Below are 25,511 nucleotides of genomic sequence, written 5' to 3'. Positions count from 1 at the left end.
GTACCTACCACAGTGATACATCTAATTTCTCTTTGTGTTCCAAGTGCAGTATACACAAAATCAAAATCAGCCAGGGTCAGCAAGTGATAATATTGCACAAAATAATAACACATTTAAAATTACATGATGATACAATGTTAGATCATTATAATATCGAGGTAGTTACAGGTCACAACAAGAACAGATTGTATATTGGGCTAAGCAGTGTGCATGCTCATAGTAAGAGACAGCCCCAAATGATGACATTGCAGGCCCAGTATATACTAAATACATAGGAGAAAATAAGAACAGGTGAGATGCTTTGCATATGTAGATGATGTGTAAGAGAGTGAGAAGTAAAAAAAAAAAAAAAAAAAAAAGGCTTCTAGCTAATAACTCCAGGCACAAAAAAGGACTCTCTAAGTTTCCCATGTTAAACAAAGGAGGGCCCCATACCTCTTTCCCAAAGCCATGACCATTGCTTCAAAAGAGCTGTCGTACCGAAGCAGTGGAATACTATGTCCAGAGAGAGTGGACTCAATGAATTCTGACAATCCAAAGTATTTCTTGTTTTCATGGTATAAATCTACACCCTAAAGCAAATGAAGCAATTAAAATATAAGGGTATAGTCTACTGATAATTAATTTACAAGTGATTAACCATTGGTACCTTGATATACTCACAATCACATTCTCTAATAAGCATACATCTACTCAGACATATTAAAACAAGAAGAGAAAGAAACAGAATTAGTTTTTTTGAGAGAATGAAAATTTGACCCAATTTTTCCCCGTTTTTTTCTCTCTTCCCACATATCCATATACACAGAAAGACCAGTTATATGGAATAAATGTGCATAAATAGATTAGAAGAAAATCCATGAATGTACATATATTTATGAAGTAATGCACTAGAGAACTGAAGCTGATTTCCATGTATGCAGCTCAAATATTTTTAGCAGAGCTACTAAGTTTTATGGAAAATATAAAAGGAATAAAGAAAAAAGAAAGCTAGAAAGGATAAGAAAAGGAAAAATTAACTTGGCACAGACTGAACACTATGTCACTCAAACTTCATTCTTGTTTACAAAAATCATAGGGACTTCAGAGTTTTATCAAGTACGTAAATGGAAAGTAACGTATGCAAAGCTCTGAAAAGCACCACAAAGCATCCATCTTACATTGCTGTACGAAGAAGGCCAGTGGATCTCATTGTAAGGGCTGATATGAGTCTGCTGTGTCTGCAGCGCATAGGGGAAGGAAGTCACGTGGAGGGTCACGATATTTGGTGCCTCTTTCACCTCCCTGCAGTTCAACAGTCTATCAACAAGTCCTGTCGACAGCTCTGTTTGAGGATAAAGACTATGCATAGCACTGCAAAAAAAGAAACCCAAAACTATCCAAAGTGATCAGCAAAAGGGAATATTCATGTCAGTGGAATACTTAAACCTGGGGGTGAAATCGAAGTTAAAGGAATTTAGGACTCTTCTTTTACCCTGAAATTGTTGCATGGAAGGATGCGAAAAAAAAATGCAAATTATTTCGCTACAAGTAAAAATTTCTGTGAGTCTGATAAGCTCTCTAGCTAGCAAATTACCAATCCTTTGCAGCTATCAGAATATGAGATATAAAGGAGGAAAGGAACCTGATGTGACAGTTACCAATAGATACATAGACCTCTAGAAACTTTGGTCAGATTGTTAGTGGTGCCCTTAACAAAAGATAATTATACAAAAATCAAGATATAAAAGTACAGATGGTAAGTCAGTATGATAGAAAAAGACAGAAAAAGCAAAGAATAATTATTCTTAGAGCAAATCACAATATCACAGAATACTGACAGTCAATTCCTTGCTCCTGTGCAAAACTTCAGTCCAAATTCATGCTGTTTAATTTTTGGCATTTACCTGCCTATGTATTTTTGTTAGATATAAAACTCTCATGAGTTAGTACAGTTTGGTTTTTTAGTTATAGAAAAATGTAAAATAATTCTCCAGGTCAGGACCTGGGAATTGCTTTAGAAGAGACAGCAACCTATCAGAGATCAGCGGGTTAGTTGGAATATTGACATCTATTCTGACCACTGAAATTGTTAGCTGCGACTTTGGGAAGTACCATATAAAACCCCATGAATTTCCTGTAGGTGGGTCCTTTTTCTTCTTCTTTTGGCCAGAGAGAGACAGGTAACATCAAGTTGGGCCTGCTGCTCCCCCCTTTTGGGGAATGGGAGCTGGCCTGAGGCCTGGCCGGATTCCATCGGCTCCCAGGTGAAGGGGGGGAAGGAGAGGTTGCTGTTTTGTAACAGCTGCTTTCTCTAAACTTCCCTAGAGCAGGGTGAGATCTCTGCTGGGCCCCTGATAAGAGCTTTGGGCACCATTTGGGCTGAAGCCACCCCAATTTACATTGGGGGTGGGGGGGGAAGCTGAGAAGGCATTTATGATCCTGCCTGGGCTTTTTTGTGATTCCGGACTGCCTGGGTGCTCTGATTGCTGATGTTTCTGCGTGAATTTTTCCTCTCTCATCAGCTTGGCCTTGAACATCTAACACCACGAGCTACAGAGAGAGAGACAAAGACTCTGAGCAGATTTAACTCTTTCTTAGCAACATGAAGCTTCCAGAGCTCAGCCCTTCTCTGAGAGTAAGAAAGGACAGAGTGAACATAAAGGACAGCAGGATGAAGTCAGTAGCAAGAGTAAAAAGACTAATGGGACAGAGGGTTGAAGAGTTGGTTGTTCCATTCTTACTTAAGCCATGGAAATGAACTCTATATTTAGGTCATTCCTTTAAATCATGGGAAAAATATGCATTTGGGGAGATGATTGTTTTAATTTGTGTGTAAATTTAAGCAAAGGTGTTTGTGATGAACTAAGTAATATCCTGTAAGATGCTTAAACAGAGATAAAGATGAGAAGCCCCCTGTGCCAGTGAAGAAGTGAGAAGATATCTCTGTACCTTGAAGTGAAAGAATCCTTTGCTTTGGAGTTATTCATCTTTAAAAGGTGACACCCCAGCATGCAAAAGTCTAAGACCCATGACCCATAAGCAGCTTGGGAAACTGCTCCTGGGAGGGTCACAAAGGCAGGTTTCTCTGGGTGGTTGTTTTTGTGACAGTTTAAAACCCACAAGAGAACTGTTCTAAGTTGTCAGTGGGATCCATGACTCTAAGAGAGACTCTTCCCCTAATGAATTGATGGAAGACTATTGTCAGATAGTGAAACTGACTGAAAATTATAAGTTTTGTCTTTTTATGTTGTTTTGTAAGAAAGTGAACAGTTTGTAAGGAGAGGGAAAAGTGTTTTTGAAATTTCATTCCATTTTAGTTTTTTTTCCAACTTTCTTTTTTTCTATTCTTTTAGTGTATGTCAATAAACTATTTGTTAATTTTAAGGTTGAGCCTGCTTTGTTTTTCTCCTAGTCTCTCTCTCAAAAAAGAGTAAGTACTAAGACCAAAATTTAGTGAACATGAAACCACTACAAAAACATAGTTAAGCAGCAACATAGGTACTTCCCTACCACTCAAGGATGTTATATGAATAAATGCCTTGAAGGCTGGGACAGCTATAAAAGTCCATGTAAGTTCCTAAGACAGAGGAGCTGATCAGGAAACCCTCCAACATGGTTTCATTGAAAGTTATCGTTGTTAACTAGCGTAAAAGACAAGACCTCACTTCATTCACAAGCAAGATTCCACTTGTTCTTGGTTTCAGAAACACTATCATGATCCCAAAGTTGGAATATGTTGGTGTTTCTGGAATTCAGAATGTTTTCCGACCTCCCCAAGAGCATCAGAACCAGACAGCAAAAGCAGCTCCACTTCTCAGCAGTCAGGTTGTTGAGAATCTCTGGGAACAGAGCTCTGTGAGGGAAGCAATGAGTATGCAAGTGAGCTGATGGGGAACTTGGTAAACACTGCACAGGAACTTCTCTCTTTCCCTCAAAACTGTACCTGCCATCACTATGAACCCACAGAAGCTTTCAATTCTTACAAATCAGTGATTTTGGATAGGAAATAACTGGAAAAATTCCAATCCATTTTAAAAAAAGGCAGCAGTGTTGCCTATTTGCAAAACCCTGCCCAGTGCCTACTCACTGTGTCAGCGTTTTGCAAATATTACAGCCCAAAGGACAATAACAGAGGATGAGGAGCTCTCATCTGGCTTTCACAGGAAGCTTTCCCCTGAACAAAGGACAAACAGCCAAAAAAACAATAGCTGTGGCTGAAAGTAGATAAGAATGGGGATCAAAAAAGCTGAAATGTTCCACTGAGGCACAATATAATAAGCAGGGTAAAAATAAGTTATGAAGGACCTTAAAACATGTTTATTCAATGCATGGGGTGACAGAGTTAGCAGAAAGATGCAAACAGATGAAGGAAGGGATAAATCTGAAAATTAATCTTGATAAATAATGCAGATAATAATAATTTCTCTAAAAACAAGTTACAGTTTTCTTACCTCATTAGATCCCAGTGTGCGTGATCATGGATTAGGACAAACAGTGTGTGTGGATTCTGCATAGAGTTCTGCAAAAAGACTTTGAATTTAATTTGGGCTTCAGCATCTAGTTTCATTACATACTGTTCCACTCTCTGTTTTGTAAGATGTTCTTTTTCTAATCCAAGTTCTAATAATATACCTAAAAGAATGGAACAAGTGTCATTATTTCTGGATATGAATACATCTAAGAATGTTGTGTAAATCTAAAATAAAGCTAACAAATGAGCACCTGAGTGCCAGAGATGAAACAAAGTCTGTTGATAAGTCACTTCGGAGGGTGGAACACAAATCAAGAAATCAATTTTCTCGAAGGAACCCAAATCAAGATTTTGAGTGCTGGAGTCAGCAATTGAGCAAATATGAGACAGCAATTTCTGAGCCACTGCTAGCTGGAATGGACGAATATGATGTTGTTCAATCTCATAACCTGGAAAAAGGTAAAATTCTGTTTAGATATATGCCCAAAGTCTAATCTAATGCAAAATATTAAGAGTCTGGCAAAGAATGATATACTCTTTAAGATATTTTGCTTATTTACAGGAGTTCATTTATGAAAATCCATACAGAATATGCAAAGAAATCTTTCTGTATTTGGACTTTTTAGTCCTATAAGTGTCTGAGATCTGAAAGTGAATTTGAACAATAGCATTCTGCTACCACAGAAGTATGACTTACAGCTTCAAACACTGTAATACTCAGTGTAAATCTGAATATGCCAAGACATGAGCTGCTGCTGCCTCAGGACCTTTGCCTTCTGGGCTCTGCCCAGAGGGATCTAACTATGCACCCAGAACTTGATGTCCAGCACCCTACTCTGTCACTTTTTAAGAACATCCTCCTTCCTTACTTGTACACACAGCTGTTCCAGCTCCATTCACTGCTGTTGGTTTATTCACTGAAGCAGACAGTGATGATGAGATGTGTCCTTGGTTTTCTTGATGAAATTTCTCCAGCAAAAGATCAATGTCACCCTCTGTCAAATTGAAGGGATAGTGGAATAAACATCCATGTTAATAAGAGCTGCATTTCATGTTGATTTTTGTCTTGAAGATCTTAAAAACTTTATTTATATTTGCTAGCTATCCTGCCCTTGGCTTATTGGCTAGTTTATACAGGAACCCTCTTGTTATTTTCTATTGCATCTGTTTTTACAAAGTATCACTGGAAAAATGAAAACCAGACGGGAGAATGACAAACCCTCTCTGCAGACCAGCTAGGAGATACATGGAATGTGGTAGAAAACTAGCCTCAAGGCCCTGATGCAAACCAGCAACAACAAAGACATGAAAGTTGCTTAGTTTATGTTCAGACCATGGATCCCTACTGTTCACTAACAAGAATCACAAGAAAGTCGAGAAAAATCTGATAAACACTTTTAAAACTCTAACATTTTTGAGACAGAGAGAAAAATATTTTCTATAGACCATACCCATTTCTATAGAGCAGGGACCCTACTTATAGATGACAGCTAGGCAGAGAGTACAATATGCCTGATCCAGGTGTTGGTATTTTCTCAGCAGCTGAGAAGATGTTTGAGCATGCCTGCAGTCAGCTCAGAAAGGCAGAGCCTGTCCTGTGAAGAGCAGCCCAGTGGATATAGGTGGCAACTATTTTTAGGATGCTCATTTACTTGTTCTGCTCAAACAATAGCAACAGCAGAGCACTCTGATTCTCTGTGACTCTCTATGGTTCTCTTTGATTTTGAGAACCATACTTTGAAGATAAACAATACATAACTACAAGATGATTTAAGGAAAATGAGACTCCCTTAAGTAGCCACTCAAAATATCATGACACATTCAGAAGGGTTCTTGTGATCTGTTTACCAACATGATGTGAATGGCATTGTGACAGCCCATTAACACTGACAAGTATGCTGCATTTGCCCTAGTTGTGAGATATGGTTTAACTTCCCACATGGCTTAATCTATCCCCAGATAATCCTGCCTGCTGTAATTCTAAGTACACTCACTTGAAAAATGATCCAGTAACCCTGTCTCTCTACAATTTTCCTCTCTGTCCCAGGCATCACAATCAAGTTCAAAGTATGGTAAGTTGAAGGGGCAAATCTTACCTTTCATAAAATAGCTCTGATCTATCTGGTCTAAATGCTTAGGGCAAAAGAATTTGTACAATCATCTGCATATGGATTTAGATAACACAAGGATGAATTTGCATAGCTAAGAATAATATGCTCAGCTATTTGCTGGCCTCTTTTTATGAAACTGATGGATTTTAGAAACCAACTCTTTTAGGAAGCATTTCAATTCAACTGTATTTTCACTTTGTCCTGCATTTTTCATGTATTTCTAATAGCGTCTTGCTTCTGGTGAGGAAATGAGCACAGGTATTTTCTCAGATTTAAAAGTTTCAGGGATTTGGAAACATGCCTCTTTACAACTTGTTAGATACCTGGGCAGAGTGTGCTAAAAAAAGACCCCAGAGTTTCCACCTTCCCTGTGACCAGCTGATAGTTAACTTCTTTTTGATAGTCTGAAGGACTGAGCATGCTCTCAGACAGAACTCTTGCCTGATACTTTCCTAAAAGACAAAAAAAAAAAAAAAAATTTTTTGAAAACACTTCAAACTGAAGTTAAGAATGCTCTAAGTCATAATAAAAATACTCTAAAACTAAATGAATACCACACATACAAAAATGGCAGAGATGAGTCTTTTATATCTCCAACACATATAAGCACCAGACGCATGTAAAATAGATTAATGTTTTACAATTTTGTGTATTTCATTCCCAGTTTGGAAAGTATGTGTTGATACAGGATATAAAAAGACCTTATAATATTGAAAGGATTGACAATTATCTGACAATTACAATGAATCTTTGAATGGCCATTCAAAATTATTGAATGATGAACAGGTTGTTGAAGGGAATAACATTGAAAGGTCATCTTTTAGAAGCCAAGGAAAGGTTCTCTGCAGTATTATCTCAGCTGCACAGAGCAGGAGAGCTTTATTCACTGTGTGTGCTGTAACTCACTATTTTTTGTTTGTGGACTTGTTGGTTGAGATGCTTTGGTGAGAAAATGGGCAATGCAGGCAGCAGGTGGTTTGCTGGGGAGAGACCCAACTGCGCAGTGTCAGCTTGGGTTCATCAAAGCCCATTACTGGATGGTCAAAGCTCTGCTTTGTGAAACAACGTAACCGGAACTCCAACCAAACCCCAAACAGCACTGAATTACTCTGGTTTGCAAGGAGACACATCCCAGGGATGTTACCTGTTATCACAATGCAGGAATCAATGGCTCGGTTTCTACTGGCACATATGATCACCACATAGTTGGTCTTTACTAGTTTTCCTTCAATGAGGAGCTTAAACATTTCGGAAAGCCCTTCTGCCAGGGAGTAGCTGCACTCAATGATATGGACACTGTCATTACAGGAGCTGGCTGCCAGCCCTGCCAGCCAGGGCAGCTGGGCTGAAGTCACCGGGGTGATCTGGCTGGGCAGCTGGGGAAGGGCCTGGGGAACAGCCTGCTGGTACTGACGGATCTCAGACAGGTGGGATTCCCGCCAGCACCGCATGAATATTTGCTCCAAATCCTCAATCAAAGGGACCTGGTCTGCGGCTAAAAAGAAATAAGAGGGAAATATTATGAAACAATTAAACAAAATTGTTGAGTTAAAAACTTTTTTTTTTCTAAACCATGCTTTAGATTTCTGCATGCATGACTCTGTTGCCTTTAGCAGATGTGAAGCAAATTTTTTATTTTGAAATGCCTTTGTGATACTTAGATAAAGCTGCCCTAATTTGAACCTGAGTACCACTAATTAGAAATATTTAAGATGTTGAGTGTTGCCTGTCTTAGCATATTACTTCTAAACCACAGATTGTCTGCAAGAACAGTGAATTACATCTCTTTTCCTTTAATGTTCATTCTGAGGTCCCAGATGATAGCAGAAACTAAACTTTGTATGCTTATAATTCACTCTGTCTGGGCTTTAAGATATAGTTACTTAATTTTGTTCCATAACCATGAATGAAATAGTTTAATAGCCCATTATCAAAGACTCATATTTAGTACTGTCCTGCCCTAATACTCCCCTTCTCATTTGTCTGCATGTAATATATTCAATGCAGTCTATCTGGATGAGGAAAAATCTTACCTAGTTGAACAAGGTAGTAGACAGTCAGTAACAGCTGCATTTCCTCAGAAATAGGCTGTATTGTGGATGCACCATACTGTTCATATGCTCTAGATAGAGACTGTGAATTTCTGTAACAGGTGTACAACAAAGGACTCACTATCACATCATTAATGTTCCCACAAAGATATGGGAAGTTTCCATGACCTACAAAATAAATGTATGTACACATCACATTAATTTCATAATTTTCCGTAAGTACATTGAACAGTTTAAACAGTCAACCTCTTAAAATGGATAGTGTTAGCAGTGTTTAGGGGTGGGATATATCTTTACATCTCTTGCAAAAAAAAGTGGCCTTGTTGTGGGGTTGGGGGGCGGTTACCTTTAAAAATAACTGGCTTTGCTTTACAGATTTTCAGCAAGTTGTCAGGAACTGAGACTGGTTCTCCTGAGCCCACCATTGGAGAGGAGGCTGGTCCCACCAAAGCAGAATGTGGTAAAGATGACACGCTTCCTCCATCTAAGATTTCAGACATATTGTTACTCGAGTTAGGTCTGGTAATGATTTCCTCAAAGAGAAGTTACTCAGCATCAGCTCATACCCACATTTGCTGTCAGTAATAACTGCTTTTTATGGCTCCATCAAACAGCTCATGATCTGTTACTACAACCCACACTGTTATGTTAAGGGTCTTGGAAGAATAATTATGTCACTGCAACACTGGACATCCCATATGCATCTAAAGATCTTGAAATGTTTATAAACAAACAGTTCCAGATAGGAATGCATAAACAGACAGACTTATGTGATATCATGTAGTTGTGATTAGATGTGTAGTTATGATTTGTGAGCTCTGTGTGATATATTTAGTTTCATTCATTCTAAACAATTTTTATTGCTATAAGAAGAAAGAAAAAAATAGGATTCAATGCTTGCTCAAGCATAACTTTTTATGGTAATTTTAATGTAAAAATAGTACATTGTAAGAAAACATTTTGGGGAAACTGGGTCTATTTCACTCAGTTAGAGTGAAATAGCCCTGAGTTAGGCTCAGGGCCTCAAAAGAAATCAATGGAAATAAAGCATCTAGGTGAGCACAAAGAAATCTCTCATATGAGTCTGCATGTGTCTCGGGTTTTTTCTCTGAGATTCAGGTGGTTTTAGAGTCTTTTTGCTCTCTGCAAAGCCCTGAGCCAGACGCAAGAAAGAGACGGAGTCTTCAGGTTCTGATTTTTCAAGGTTGCATGCTTCGTTTACTGTTTCTTATCTTACAAATTTCTCAGTGTCCAACAAAGATGTTTGCAGCTGCTCGGGCGTCAGGTGACTCCTCGACTCCTCCTGAACCGGGCTGTCGTTATCTTTTATACTAATTGCTACGTATTCTTTATTTATCATTACTTGCCAATACCTATCACTTATACTAAACAGGTCATCTCTGCTTTGACCCAATCTCTTTAAACTACTTTGTGCCACCGTCACTGCTGAAAATGGAGTGAGGGAAGAAGAAAGAAGAAGCAGGAGACAATGCCCCAAATCCTCCATCTTACCCCCATTCAGTTCAATACTAAAACCCCAAATCTACTGTTTTCTCACCCTGTGATAAGCTAAACTACTATCTTTCACACTCTTGTGGCCTGCAATCCCTCCCGCAGTACAGGAAGCCTTTCCCATGGACTGGGATCAAAGCCAATGTCCCTCTGGGCTCTGGGCCAGGGTCCCAGACCCCCCTGTCCAGGTCTCTGACCCTCCAGGGCAGCCAAAGTAATGCCCTGGACTCTAACACCTGTGTCTTTAAAATAATACCTCTTTCCCCCCATTATTTTCTGAATAATGAAACCAAATCATTACTTTGGGTATAGCTTACCATTTTTAATTCTGTTTGGAGCCTGTGGATTGAGCTGCAAGTTCCAGGTTTCAGTGGATGATGGAGATTCTGGTGACCAACCTTTATGGCGCTTTTTTGGAGGCCCTGAATTTGTTAATGTGCCTGAATGTTTCAGAGAAATATTAGAATAAAAAGTATACAGGTTTGTGCATGGAAATTCAGTATGTTTTGATAGACTGCATGTATTCAACGAGTATAGTAGTAGAAAAGGTCAAGTCTATGAATATAATAATTTTGTGTGGTTTATTTTACTTTGTTGTGTCCTGCTTAAATTTCTTGGAAATTTCTGTTGCAGAGAACTCTTAATTATCCAAATTTTCCTTATCTTATACCAATGCTTTCTCTCTACTAAGAAAAATACAGTATAAGTATAGTAAGAGATATACTAAGAATCTTTACAAGTATTAATATTTTGAAGTCAAGACTGTGGGCATTTTGGTCCTTTTATTTCAGAACACATGACACAGTGTTACATTTAACTTATTGAAAAATAATATTCCCAAGGGTTCCAGAGTAATAGTAATAAACATCTGCTCTTTTCAACAATTTCCCCATTTAAAGGATTTTTGCCACTTCTTGCTGATTCCATCTTTGGTTTTATGTTATTCCATATTAACTCTTCTCAAACCACATCTACACCTTTCTCCTACCAATGTATAGCTTCAATTTTTTTTTCAGTAAAAACAACTTTCTCACAGTTTCTCTGGGAGATCCTGATGACTGATTTCTTTAATTTTCTTTCATCATTTTCTTGAGTCTCCTTGGGCACTCCTGCAAACTCCTGCAAAGATGAGCTTCCACTAGCATCAAGTATTTCTAATTATTGCGAGTCAGTGGTCCTCCGGGAATTGCTCAGAAACTTGCAGGATTGAGCTATTTCTGTTTCTGGACATGACTACACAGAGGTTGTAAGACTGCCTCACCCTGCCAAGGCTGTACCTGCTGGTGGGATAGTTAATCCCACATAAAATGTGAGGCAATGTAAGAATTTCATATAGAAAGTGTGGGGTTAATTTTGAAAACTTTATTCAAATTAAAGATTAACCCGAGGTCTTCAGGTCTAGAAGACTGTTCTCTTGCAGACCCTCACACACAGATTTCCAATGACTTTGTCCCTTACACCTTTACCAGGCGAGGGCATCCTTTGGCCATTTGTGCTGCTCATCCTCGCACTTGGTTTCCTGGCACAGCGTTGGGACAGTCACAAGATTACTTAGAGTAATACAAAGGATTTTTTATTTGACAGTGCTGTGCTCTTTCCTGCAGATATGTTGATATGTGAAATTAATCCTTCTGAAATGAATTAGCAGCAATGTGCTGCTGCATGGAAAAAAGAGATTAAGAGCCTGAATGGGCAGAGAAGTATATGTCTGTGATGCCAGCAGTGAAATCTGGGAAGATTTATCCTAAAATAGAACTACAGTTTGTTTCTAGCTAGAGTGAAAACTAATTTTCTTCCTTAAACAAGCCAATGACAGAGTTTGTGGCAGAAAACAATTAACAAAATTCCGCAAAATAATACTACTACAGTAAGGACAGTTTCTTGAATTCTGAGCCAGTTGCCAAAGTCTAGCTCTCCACCCCAAGGTGAACTGCCACAGTTCAATAGGAACTGCAATAGGAAACATCCTATGAGTGATTACTTATAAATATTTCTTAATACTCTTCACAAAATCTGTTGGTGAATTCGATGCAAACTGACACATTCTTTAAGAATCTGGATTCAGAATCTGGTCTGTGTCTCTATTTAATGAATGAACTATAAATATGAGGAAAGAATCCAGTTGATATTATGAACTGTAACAAAACTGTGGCTGAAAACTATATAATGTTTTGGGATTTTTTTCCTGGAAATTAATACAGAAAACAGTATTGTTATCAGAAAGGACTTGGAAGGGAATGGTAATTCCTATTCATTCAGGAAATTACATCATGATACAATTTGTTCAGTGTTTCTGTTATACACATAGAGTTTAGGTTATTAAGCAACAAATCCATACAAATACCTAATACTGAAGGTCTTGTCAGAGCAGACAGGTTATTTTTCATCAGCTGCTGTTTAGGTGATTCCTTGCCATTATAAACTGCTGAGCTGAATGCGGCTGTTGAAGGGATGTGATCTATGGCTGCAGCTGACAAGAAAAAAAACCAAAAAAACCAAAGTATTTACATGAACATTTCTAGGTCAAGATCCTCAGTTGATATAACAAACCAATCATTTTATCATTTACTTTAACAGAGCCATCAGGATCTGCTCAGGAATGAGCACAATGCTGAATGAAACAATTCACTTCTGACCTCCTACTCCCAATTATGTGCCTGGGCAAAATGTGACTCTTCAATTAAATGCATCTGTCAGAAGCTGTAGCTTCTCTGCATGACCCTAGCTCTTACACAGAGTTTACTCAAGAACCAGGCAATAGAGAGATGTTTAAAATTTCCTAAGCCTATCTTTCTCTAAGATTTTTTTAACTATGCTGCATTAATTAAAAAAAAAAAAGTGTTCTCAAGCCTAATATGCTTGTAATTAATGTAGATTTTTTGTAACATCTGAGAAAAAAAAAAATAAGGCAATCTCTTATCATAAAGAGATTGAGTTGATTTTTTCTGGAAGCGCACCAGTATTCCACATCACGATCACTTAACAGGTTTCTACCTCACACAGAGAATAGAGTATAACCTCCACAGATGTGCTTCAGCTCCCCTGTGTAAAAACCCAGGAAAAACCTGTAATAGTCACAAGACACTAAAACGCTGTATTCATTACGAAGAAGCTCAGAGAGATCACTCTAGTCTCTATCATCTATCACTTTTCATTTATGTCAAGTTAATGGAAAAGTAAAGGTCCCAGAAAGAATTCTTAATACAAAGAAAGTTACAGATACTGACCATTACTTTGTTTTTTAATAATAAAGTTACTTTTCTCAGCAGAAGAAAAATTTCACAAGCTTTTAAGCCGATGCCCATATATTGTCTGTTTTGAAAAGGATTCAGATCATAGCATAAAACAGACTGGATCAGACAAAAAAGCTAAAATTACACTGGATCCTGTAACAGTTGTCATCTTGTTACCAGACAAGTGACAGCTGGAAAAACACTTTAGAAGTAAGGGCTTCTTAAAACATTTTGGTTTGGTTCAACTGTGAGCAAGCTGCAGAATACCTATTTACTATTTGCTAGCCTTTTATACACAAACCTAACATGAGAAAATGGACAGCGAGAAGCCTTCTAAGTATAATTGCTTTCTTTGTTTGTAATAGATCTCTAATTCTACTCAACTTGTTTTATTTGGCAATGTGCTTACTTGTTTGTTTGCCTTTGCTTTCACAGAAGTACACCCAAGCACACAAGCACACAAGAGTTAAGTGGAAGTGGAACCCCAGTGCATTTTCCTGTACCTGTTTGCTGAGTCCCAGCTGGAGCACTGGCATTTGCAGGTGGGAGAGGCTCGCTGGAGGTGCTTCCTGAGAGGCCAGAGCTTTCTGGCAATTGGAACAAGGTGCTTGAGCAGGTACTGGCTGAAGACTGCCGGCCTCTGAACTCTTAACAACAAAAAAGAACCCTCTTTACTTTTCTGGTAATTTTACACATGAATTGCTTAGAGGCTACAGCACTTGGAATGAAAGAACCAATGTCTTCAGACATGCCGGGCTCATATTAGGTCAGACAATGGCTTTTACAGCTGCTCTAGCAGTCACCTGGCTTTAAAGAGTCTTTCAAATGATTTCTCTTAAGCTTTACACAGACGCCAGTCCCCGTGATAGCTAAGCTTGGATGATGAAAACCAGAGCTCAAGGAAGACAGCTTCATTATCTTACCTGCCCCTTTCCAGCAGATTACAGATCCTTTGGTCAGAGCTCCCTGTGCATTCCTGACCAGATAATACTTTAAGTGTTTCTGTTTCTTGGGCTGAGTGGTCAGTTTAAGATTAATGTGATTTGAAAATTCTGTAAAGTAGCAGAAACCCTTCTTGCCACAGCCAACACAATTGCCAGAGAAGCCTGATAAAATAAACAATACACATAATCCAATGAGATAGGTGGGTCACTATTAATAACATTCAAACATGACTCTTTCCAGAGAAAGGCTGTGTTACCGTTTTGGGTTTTTGGTTGCCTTTTTTTTCCACAGAGTGAAATTTTTATTAACGTTTTCCTCAAAAGAAGTATTTGCACTTTGTACAGAAAGTGTATTGCACTTCAGATAACAGACTGCAAAAACACAGCCCCACGTTTAAAAAACAAATAAAATGGGCCATATTTTTCATTTTCTCCCACAGAAAAAGGTCACATTTCCTATTTATTACCTACCTGTGAAAAGTTTCTGACTGAAAAGCACTGAGTCAATTGCTTAACCCCAGCCCTACTCAGCACCACAGCACGTGCATGCTTCACTTCTCTCTCAGTTTTCTTGGGCATATCACTCAATTTCACTGAACTTCACTCAATTCAATGAAACATGCAATTAAGTCTCAAGAAATTACGTATATTTAACCTACTACATTTAAATTGATCTAAACATATTTACTACCAAGTTCCTACTACAGATGCTATTTTAGAGAGGAGAAAATACTAAAGCATTCCTGAGCTATTAATTTAAAATAGCTTTGTCAAATGATGGCTGGACTGTGTCAGCACTTCACAGCAGTTGAAACTATTTATGATTACAGGAACAAAGTGTCTGCAACTTTATAGACACAACAGAGACATAGTCCTTCCCCGTAAAGCTTTTTGTACTCAGGCTTGATGGGGCATTTGCAGGGATACTGCCATTTCCTCTCATTCTGAGATACACAGCTTGAGCCCCAAAAAGGGGCTCATGGTGCTGATGTCATTAGCATTGTAAATAAAGGGCACTGCTCACACAGCCACATTAGGATTCTCCTTTTTTGTCTGTTTTACAAGGTATTTCTTAAGACATTTTCATCTGCCATCAGACTAATGCAACTATCTGAAAGTATTTTTTTTTTGTCTTCTTCTTCTTATCATCATCATCATCCTATATGGAGAAATTAAAATATAATCTTGCCCATGGAAATTTTCTCTCTGTTCCCCACACACGACCTGAAGTATGATCTTTTCTTTCATTTTAATCATATGTAATGAACATTTTTATGTGTAATGACAGGAATTGAAATGAAAAGGGTTTATTCAGTGAATTGAAACATGGTAAAAATAAAGGAAATATATTACACATAAGGGGGACAATTTGTTCTATATTCAATACAATTGAATAGAACAAAATGGAATAAAGGATCAATAATATGGTAAATGAAATTAAGAGCCATTTATGAAATTTATTATTTCAGTCACATATCTCTAACAAATTCGTAAACTAACGGTCAATGCTTTTTTCTCTCTGTAAAGTACAAGCATTAAAATATAATGTTCTGTAAACACCTGTTGCTTGGTTTTCAACCTGAGCATTTCATTAGTTTTCAAAAGGTTTAGAAGAATTTATTAGAAAACTAAAGTTGATGTGGAGATTGGTCTGGTATCCATGGGAACAAGTGGCTAACCACCATTGAAAGCTGCCTATTATCTCTCTGATCCGAGTCAGTGGGATGATAAAAGTCATTGTGACTCATAAAAACAGGACAAGTCATGACTCTGCAGAATCCTCTGTGTTATATCAGTCAGCACAAAAGCATCTGTCTAACATCAGAGAGCCTTGAGTAGCTGCAATAAAAGCAACAACAAAAGGAAACAAAATTAGAACGGATGTGGCAAAAGCTGTAGAGTTTGCACGCATTTTATGCCGATTAAGAAATCATCAAAAATGCTTTTGCTAATAAATGAAAACTTCCCATATATTTGGCAGCACACAGAGCATCACAGCAGCAGCACTGCATTGTTTGCCTGGTTGCCACTTACAAGACCACACATGTTTTTGAATTTACTCTTCATTTTTTTCCAAAAGTACACTTTTTAGGTTTTATAATTTTGCTGGGATTGTCTTGACAAAGCAACTTGACAAACACAAATGCTAAAGTATTTGTTCAATCCACATTGGATAGTAGACACAAAATCTTGTCATTTGGACTTATGATTTTCAGATAACTTTTGTAAATTACGTCTGTCCAAACCAGATTTAGCAATAACTTCTACCTTTTGCCCTAATCACCTATTCTTAACTCTGCAGCATCTACTGGAAAATTAGTTTACACCCTATATAGCACACAGATGAGGCTTAGTAAGGATTAAATAGATCTAAATTTGTCCACTTGTTTTGAAAAGCCCTTGGATGACGTTTTATAAGCTTATTTTTAATTTTTTCTTTAAGTCAAATTACCATCTTTCACCTCAAGTTTCTCCAGCCCCTCTGAGTGAGACAGTCCTTTCTTGCAAGCTCCTGCCAACACCCTTTTCCATCCCATTCCCTCTGAGTGACACTCTTTGGTGACAGCCATTGCTTCATGAATGCAGCTCAGCCCTGACACCACAGATTGAACACAGCACGCTCTTATAGTTGCAGCGCAATAAAACGCTGTTCAGTCGTTTCTCATCGCAGAGCTCTGCCACCCCTGCTCAGAGCATTTCATGTGGCAGATTGAGTAACACTGAGAACACAAACATTTCATCATCCTCCTCCAAATGCCCGGCTCACACCATGGCCCACGGCAGCAGCTGAGAGAGGGGACAGCTTGTCTCATAAACAAGCTGCATTAAATATTCTTCCATACATTATAGAGGGGACAAAGGTCAGGGGAGTTGGGGCAGCCATAAGGTGACTCAATATATCTATGTCATGGGATTGATTTCACAAGAGAATTAGAAATCAATGCCTGGAGTTTAGGGGCTAAAAGCCTTTCACCTTTCGGTCATTGGTTCATACTGAGCCCAGTTCAGTTGTGACTAAAGGCTGCTCCCCTCTGAAGTTTGTTTAATCAGAAGGTGTTTGATTGCATCTGTCATTTATCATATTCATTTGCTTGAATTTGCTCACATCACAAAATCAATTGTCCATAATTTAAAAAGCTCTTCCACAGCGGGGACCTTGTCCTCTGAAGAAGGACCTTGGACCAAAAGGTTATGAAACCTGACCTACCTTCTCACTGATAAAATGGTTCCTTTGGATTTACAGTGACCTTGTGGTAGGGATAAAGAGAGGACTTCAGAATGGAAGGACATCCACTTGATATTGCATAATGAAATCTTTCATAAAGTGGCAGAAATTTTTTTTCTTGTTTCTCTTTTAAATGAGTAACAGGCTTTTAATTAACATTAATATTTTAGTGGAAAGTTTACAGCTTGCTTAAACAAAGAATTATTATATTTTCAACTTTTCATCACAAGTATTTCTCCTTTTCAGTTCTACTCACAGAAAAAGGCACACAAACACTGACAATGCTGCATGCTTTTCCCACTTACTCAGTACCATCCATTTGAAGACTGAAGTCCTATGTTTAAAAAATGAATAAAATCAATATGGTCAAGCTGGAGATCTCCATTGTATCGAAACTCAGTACTGTTACAAAAGCCCAACAGATCATTGCATATTTATAAGAAGCAGTCTTAGTATTTTATGCCACAATGTTTTCATCTTACATTCAGCTTACAATGCAAGCAAACTAATCTTTTCCTCTGTCATTGTGACCTCAGGGACCCCCAGGAAAAAACAAAACAAAACAAAACAAAACAAAACAAAACAAAACAAAACAAAACAAAAAAGATTTTTTGTTCCCTGCTAGGAAAATAGGCAGCTGTTTGGTCTTTTGGAAAATGACGGGTGAATAGCTGCCTTGTTTATCATGAGAGACTCCCCTGAAGAGCGAGAACTAGGAAAAAAATCAAAACAAGAAGAGAAAAAATCCTTTTCAGGGTGATTACATGTTTGCTGCTTTAATTAGGAAACAATAAATATCTCACTATCACAGATCACTTCCTTCATCTAAGCATTCTTTTAGACTGCATTAAACCCAAGAAACAGCTTCCTAAAGGCAAAAACCTGATATTGTTTTGCAAAGCAGTTAAACCTGTGATCTACCATGATTAACAGAATCATATGAGGAACATGCCTACAGACAGAAAACATTTTCATTGTCAAAAGTATAGTCTTTTCCAGAAACTGTTGAGGTTTTTTCCTATGGAATAACACATCAATCGTAAAAACTAAAAAACAAAACAACCTCCAACAGAAATTACTTTCAAATCATAAGCACATCTGCCTTGATGGTGGAAGAACTTAGTAGCATTATCAATAAAACAGCACATGCCCCAGAGGAATATCAGCAGCCCCAAATGAGAACAACATCTTAAGTTAAAATCTGGCCCTGAAACTACTGAGACATTTCCTGCTTTCTTCTGCTCTTTTTGTACAATCTACAGGCAGCTTCACAAACATATGCAGCAGATCATAAGAATCAGGAAACTATTGGGTGACTCATTGGTGTCTTCTCTCTTTAAATAAACTCTCTTGAAAAAACTCAACAGTACTTGGTAACAGCTGCCTTACAAAAATACAGTACATTAACAGGAAAAAGCATGAAATCAGGCAAAAAAACCCCAGTGAGCTTGAAGGATTACAAATCCTTTTCCTGTATCACCAACAAGCCTTACTCAAAATGTGTGAAATGCTCTCATGACAGCTAATTTCAATTCAAAATTAATTCAATTCACTTTCCCTCTAAACTTACGAAGGCTTGAAGGGACCACTTCCCATGCTGTATCAAAAGGCCAACATGTTTGACGGAGTAAAACTCAGAATATCCAAAATAAGGCTTCTGTGCTGTCTTGAAAAGTAAGACACTAAATAGTTTCCTTTCTTCATATGATGTGTTTTCAATTTAAATCTACTGCCAGACAGAGATCACTGTGCTACATTAATAGATTACTTAGAGCAATGATGGATCTGGTTTTTATCCCACTGTGTGTCCAAAACCACAAAGACTACTCATGTCTGTTTCTAATTTTACTCCCCCTGATTTGACTTGCACTGGCATATGAAAACCTGAGTCAAACAATAATTTCTATCCACAGTATAATCTATTGTACAAATAGTATATTTTCCTCATGTTAGTATGATATTATTTTTTTATTAAATTATGTATTATGAGATGTAATTTTTTTCATTAGATTAGGGACCAGTAACATTATTTTATCTCCACCTTCTGAAGACTTGGATCATAAAGCATGTAAATTCTTTTCTATTTGAGCTTGTTGTAGAGTACATAAAAGTCATACTACAAAGTTACTAGAATTCTCTGAAAAAGAAAGTGATTTACTGTGGTTTAAGTGTATAACAAGAGTCAAAAATAAGCATTTAAATGGTTTCAGGAAACTAAAATGTATTAAATAAGCAAACTGAGGATGCAAGTAGCATAAAACCCTCCCAATTACATTCCTGTTGCCTTTTTCTGTTCTTGTTTAGCACACAATTAACAAATACACTACTTCCTCTCTGCTAACAGCCTAAGGAGCTTAAGCTGTTAATAGTGCTAGCACTGAATGACTTGAGTGGTACAACATTCCTGTCTTTATCTTTAAAATGACAACACGTGGGTGATTTACAACCCTCCTAATTCTTTTACAATCACTGGTCAAATGCACTGTGACCAATCCAACTCTACAAGATCACATAGGAAAAGAAATTATTGTACATAGAATCACATTATGCACCTTCACACTCCACTGTCAACCCAAATGCCTTGAAGAGCTGCTCAAACTGAGATAACAATTGAGTTCATGTCATATCCCTCAGTGTCTGTGGGAAAAAATATCTTAAAATTCTTGGGAAATGTTTCCCTTTTGTTATTCAAAGCTCAGACTGGTGCACAAATATATGATGCATCATTTTTTTTGTTAATTATGAAAACTATGTATACAAATCCAAGAGTGTCTGATTGCAAAATGAGTTCCCCCTCCAATTATGCACCACCTTTCCCAATATGAAAAACATTCCGTTTTGATAACATTAATATTCATTAATTAATTCACATGATTGCAGATCTGCCCTATTTGGCTTGATATGGATGAAGTTAATAACAATCAGAAAGACTATAATAAAAATAGATAGGAGGACCTATTTTTAGGTATTAGTTAAACTTTTAAGTAGATTAAACACATTAAATTGAAGCATCCTCCTAAGGGTATTTTTCAAACACACAGTATTAACTGATTACACATATAGGAGAAATTTCAACTTATAATCACTCATATTTATTTATATTGCAATGATAGCAAAAAGGTTAGGATCCAGAACCCAGGCTATTGTTCAAACACAGTGGAGAAGGTTATCCCTATCTCAACTGAAATCAGTTTGAAATGGTCATCATTTTTTGTAGTCTAAACTATCATTAAACTGTTTACATGTATGTAAGAGCCTGAAATTTCCACTTGACAGGCCTCCAGTCTGTACACATCCGCATTTGGAAAGCTAAAACAGACACAGGCAGCAGTTCAACCAGTGCAGTTACCAGATGTGCAGTTCCAGCAACCTGGATATGCACCAGTCAAATAATGACTTTAGCCATGGACTAATGGACAGAAGGTGATGAAGCATCTCTAATGAAGTGGCTCACTTTGTACCTTTCCAAAGCCAGCTCTGACTTGTTAACTTCTTGTGCATGACCTGTGAGCATTACTGTAGATGTGGAATAGGAATAAGATCTGCTGAATTCAAAAAACAATTAGCTATTAATTGAAGCCTCAGAAGAATCCACTTACTGCAGTCAGACTTACCCAAGAGGGCATTGCGCCCGTTGTCATCTGGTAGGAATCTTTTATCCACAGCACACACTAACAGGTGATCAGGTAAATTTGGTGACTTTGCACCAACAAGTAAAAATCCAGATGGCACCTCAATATGTTCATTAGAAATTGAAACCAGTCTCAAATCTTTACCAGCCTGGCAGAAACCTAGAAAAAATCAATTCAACTTATTTTAAGTTGACAAGATGTTTTTCTTTCCTGCTCACAATTGTCTTCATTAAAGGACTTCTTATATTTTTAACGAAAAACAAAGTCTTACATTCTAAGATCAAGGGCATACTAAAGATAATTTTCTTCCCTGCATTTTGGTCAGCCATAAACAAACAAAAATTTGAAAAGGTACAGTGAAGTTTCTCTTGGTGGTAGTTTGTAACCTACATATTTAAGGACTCATCACTATCATCATAACTTAGGTCAGACATTCAAAGGGAGAAAATAGTTCTCAAAATCTGGTGAATTTCACCAGCTTTTCCTGGGTTTTCAAATATTTTTTACAGCTTCATAGAATAAGATACACTTTAAACAGAGTGGTGATAAAGCAATAAGAATTATCATACTCATTTTAGCAAATGCTATGCCTGCAAACTCCACATTTTAAAGGCTATGCTGCCTAAGAGAACGGAAGTTCTGTCCTTGTGCCAGGCATTCCAACACAAATGCTTATCTGACACTGAATAAAGACCTTGTCAAACAGAAGGGCAACTGAGAGCAATCCAGCTTTATCTGGCAGGTAACGAACACTGACATTTTTAGGATTTCTATAACTTACAGGTTATCTCATTCTGAAAAATTATAGGGGAAATAGACCAAATTCTACCCTTTTCAGTAGGGCAAATGCTTCTGACAGCACAATTTGTACTCTTACCATCGGTAGTGCAACATCCTTCTGGAGGAGGCTTCATCTGGTAAGAAACAGGAGGACTACTTGATTCTGAGCCTTCTTCTTCCTCCTCCTCTTCTTCTTCTTCCTCATTATCTGCTCTGCTGCCTGCTGCAAATTATCATAGCATAAATTACTTGGACAACAGAAAATGCTGGCAACAAACCAGTGAGTGAACAGGGTGACCCAGTTACAGAAAGTATTGGAGCAACTGGATTCTCTACTCTTGACAATGACTTCACTGCTGCCAACTCTTGATAGTTGTTCCTTAAAGCTCCAACTTCCAGTCACGCTTATAATAGAATGCCTTTCACCAAGAAAATAAAGATGTTAGCTCCTGTGCAAAAGAAGTTCAAAAGCTTGACTCAACTGCACCTGAGAAAGTAAAACACCCTAAAGGACAAATAAACAGAAGCCTCAAGTTATTAATTTATAAAATCTTATTATTTTAAGGTAAGTGCACAATTTTTAGGGGACTAGCTTCTAATGTCTGAACTCCTGCTGATCAAAACAGTGTAACTGTATTCTTTGTTTATAATATTAACAGCCGATAAAACCCACAGTCATTACTTGCTGGCATTTTAGAATGTCCTGGCTACAGTCCAAGTACAGAGTTTATTAATTAGGTATTGACCATGTCCTTGATTTTGTACAGGACACTGAAAACACAGTTCCTGCTTGAAACTAGCTTCACCACAGATGATGCCATGACAAGAACACCTAATTCTCAGCCTGTCTGTCTCCTAACCAGAATGCAGAGCTCCAAGTAATGCACTGACACTCCCTGTACAGTGTCAAGGAAAGGCAGATGTTCGGGAAGGTGATTCACACCAGCCTGTGCTTGCACTGTGCAAGTCCAGGAGGCTCTATGGAGGCAGTACTGAATGCTGGAGAGGAATACATGATACAAGCCTCCGTTTTTAGAATGTGTTCTGTGTGTTTACAGGGGTTTATTGCTGTGTGTTTCACCCCTTCAGCCAGAGACTGCTTCTATCCTTCTCTCCATCCAAAGGACAATGGTTTTTTCATGCATGATGCAACAGTTCCAGCAAAATATACTGACCAATGACTCCATCCCCTCTTACGGCTCAGATACACTCCTGGCAAATGGGACAAATGTGGCAAACAGAGGAAAGCAACTAACTGGTGAATGGGGAAAACCCTTCCACAGACAGCTGAGGAACATTTTACATACAAGAGAGACAAGTACTAAGCAAACCAGTGGGGTTTATGTCTTAGGCTTGTAGGCTTCTAGGTGTCTGTAGGGACACGCCTGCAGCAAACACAACAAGTACTTGAGGACCAGCAGGAAGCTGAATAGCTGCTTGTACTTGGGCAAGTAAAAGAGCACTTAGGCACTGGCCTTACTCTGTTGATCCAGGTTTTAGTCCTGAAACAGAAAAACAGTGAAGCAGTGTAGTCATCCTCCAAAGCTCAGTGTCGACTGGACATACTCTCTTTGCTTTAATTGACTTTGGTTCAGGAACTCAGAATCCCATAAGATATCATCAAGGATTTATCTTTTCTTTCCTACGACCCTCCTCAGAGTATCCTTTTATTTTTTTGACAAATTATTGTACAATCAGCTAGACAACTACTATAGGATAAATGAGAACCAGGGAGGAGAAAGTAAATCTGGAGTCTGAAGATTTATCTGTCAAGGTCATTAAGATTTACAGTCCAATCTAGAAGAGGATTTGAAGGGCATGCTTACTTTTGAACTCTGAACATTAAGCTCTAGTCCTGGTGCACACAACTAAGAACAGAACATTAAACACAAGTGTTTTAAGGGCATGGTCTAAACACAGAAATGCTGCAACTGAATGAAGGGAAAAGTGAAAATCTTCATTCAGATGCTATTTAAGACAATGGTAAGTTATGTGTTCTGACATAACCTTGACTAACATCCAAATGCAGCACAAAAAGGGCTGAGTCTGTCTCTCCTCTCCTTCCCCTTGCCCCTAGATAAGAAATTCCTTCCATCCATCCATCCATCCATCCATCCATCCATCCATCCATCCATCCATCCATCCATCCTTCCTTCTTTCCTTCCTTCCTTCCATCCTTCCTTCCTTTCCTTCTTCTTTGTGCCAGCTCTGACACTTAATGGAGCCTTTGCTGAATGATCCCAGCTTGCTAAACAGCAAAAAACCTAACTAAGGAAAAAAAAAAAAGTGACCAATTTCCTTTTTTCTTTTTGCTGGGTTTACATATTAAATTAGCATAGTGGAAGATCCAAAAGATGGCAAAATTCATGGAAAGGGAGAAAATGGGAATGTACAGACAGATGAAGTGAACAGAACAAGATGTGTTTTATTTCCCTTTTGGACAGAGGTAAACTGTGAGGTCTGTTCAACCATAATAGGTGATTTAAGAAAGAAATGTAAAATGGAAGTGGAGACAAGAAATAAGAGAGCTACAGCATTTTCAGTTCAAAAGTGGAAAGAGAAAAAAAGAGAAAGTACTCAAGCATGAGCTGCTGCCACCTGTAAAGGGTTTCATTAGCATTGCACAAGCCCCCAAGGCTGTCTCTGATTCAGGTGCCTCCTGGCCCTCAGAGCACAGGGATTCATGTAGCTAGAAGTGGAAGATTCAATTTCTGACAAGGCTGCAGTACATTAGAGCAGCTTGAAGACCTCTTCCACCTGAGGAACAACCTAGGAGACACTCTATTGTAGGCGCCTTCAGAGTTCCCCTTGTCTGGGACTTTCATGAAAGGAATGCTCTCTGCCAGGCTGTTATGAGACTTTTAATTACACTTCAATTCTGTTTCCATTAACTACAATGAACACAGAATCAGCCTCTCAAGGTTTGCAAAGTTCTTTGAAAGTCTTGAAAGAAAGAAAGAAACTACAGAAGTGTGAAATTGCACTTTTGTTCATGAACAATGCATCTGCTCCTGTGGCATTTTTCCCAACTGATGTCATAATCAATTTTGTGACATCACAGCTGCCATGAAAGTTTATTAAATCCTTATGGAAGGGTCTGATAGTAGGATCACTTTGTGCAGGGAATATGCAGCATATATATTTAAACAATTAATGTATATTCATTATTTTGTCCTATATTAGCAAAGAAAAAAGGAGATTACTAATGATGTGTGAGCAGATTTTTTTTTTTTCCCAAGAAATATTCACAGTTGTCACTGTGAGGCAACAGCAAAGACTAACCTGTGCAAAATATTTTTATCTGTTACTACTCCTTGGCCCGATTTTGTGTGCGTGTTGTGTGTTACTGTGGACCTTTACGCATTTCTCACTGTAACTGCGGCAAAGTATGACAGGGGAAGTAGGTGTGGACAAAAGACATGAAACTCCACCCTCTTGACAGAAATGATTAAATAATCAAATTATTAAACATAACCTTACACCACCATGCCAATGTTATGCACACACCAGCAAACTCACTGGAAGCCATGAGACCACTACAGACACCAAACAGCATCATGAGTTTGCTT

General features: G+C 38.1%; 1 protein-coding gene across 6 annotated transcripts in view; it reads right to left on the bottom strand.

The window, feature by feature from the left end:
• Positions 1-25,511, bottom strand: part of GREB1 (growth regulating estrogen receptor binding 1) — an 89,358-nt gene that overhangs the window by 30,398 nt on the left and 33,449 nt on the right. For 4 of the 6 annotated variants that reach the window (XM_040060382.2, XM_040060379.2, XM_040060377.2 and 1 more), the window contains 15 exons: positions 22,040-22,165; positions 21,145-21,321; positions 14,284-14,466; positions 13,864-14,007; positions 12,472-12,597; positions 10,445-10,567; positions 8,962-9,099; positions 8,598-8,783; positions 7,709-8,059; positions 6,888-7,016; positions 5,323-5,448; positions 4,705-4,902; positions 4,434-4,614; positions 1,161-1,353; positions 436-572 (listed from right to left, as the gene is read on the bottom strand). In XM_040060382.2, coding sequence (XP_039916316.1) covers positions 436-572; positions 1,161-1,353; positions 4,434-4,614; positions 4,705-4,902; positions 5,323-5,448; positions 6,888-7,016; positions 7,709-8,059; positions 8,598-8,783; positions 8,962-9,099; positions 10,445-10,567; positions 12,472-12,597; positions 13,864-14,007; positions 14,284-14,466; positions 21,145-21,321; positions 22,040-22,165 — 2,518 coding nt within the window. The remainder of the gene's footprint in view (positions 1-435; positions 573-1,160; positions 1,354-4,433; positions 4,615-4,704; positions 4,903-5,322; positions 5,449-6,887; positions 7,017-7,708; positions 8,060-8,597; positions 8,784-8,961; positions 9,100-10,444; positions 10,568-12,471; positions 12,598-13,863; positions 14,008-14,283; positions 14,467-21,144; positions 21,322-22,039; positions 22,166-25,511) is intronic. The other 2 variants (XM_058420009.1, XM_040060378.2) reach the window with 2 other exon arrangements.

This window comes from Hirundo rustica, chromosome 3 (assembly GCF_015227805.2).
Source record: "Hirundo rustica isolate bHirRus1 chromosome 3, bHirRus1.pri.v3, whole genome shotgun sequence".
NCBI lineage: Eukaryota > Metazoa > Chordata > Aves > Passeriformes > Hirundinidae > Hirundo > Hirundo rustica.
This window is presented reverse-complemented; position numbering and strand designations above follow the sequence as displayed.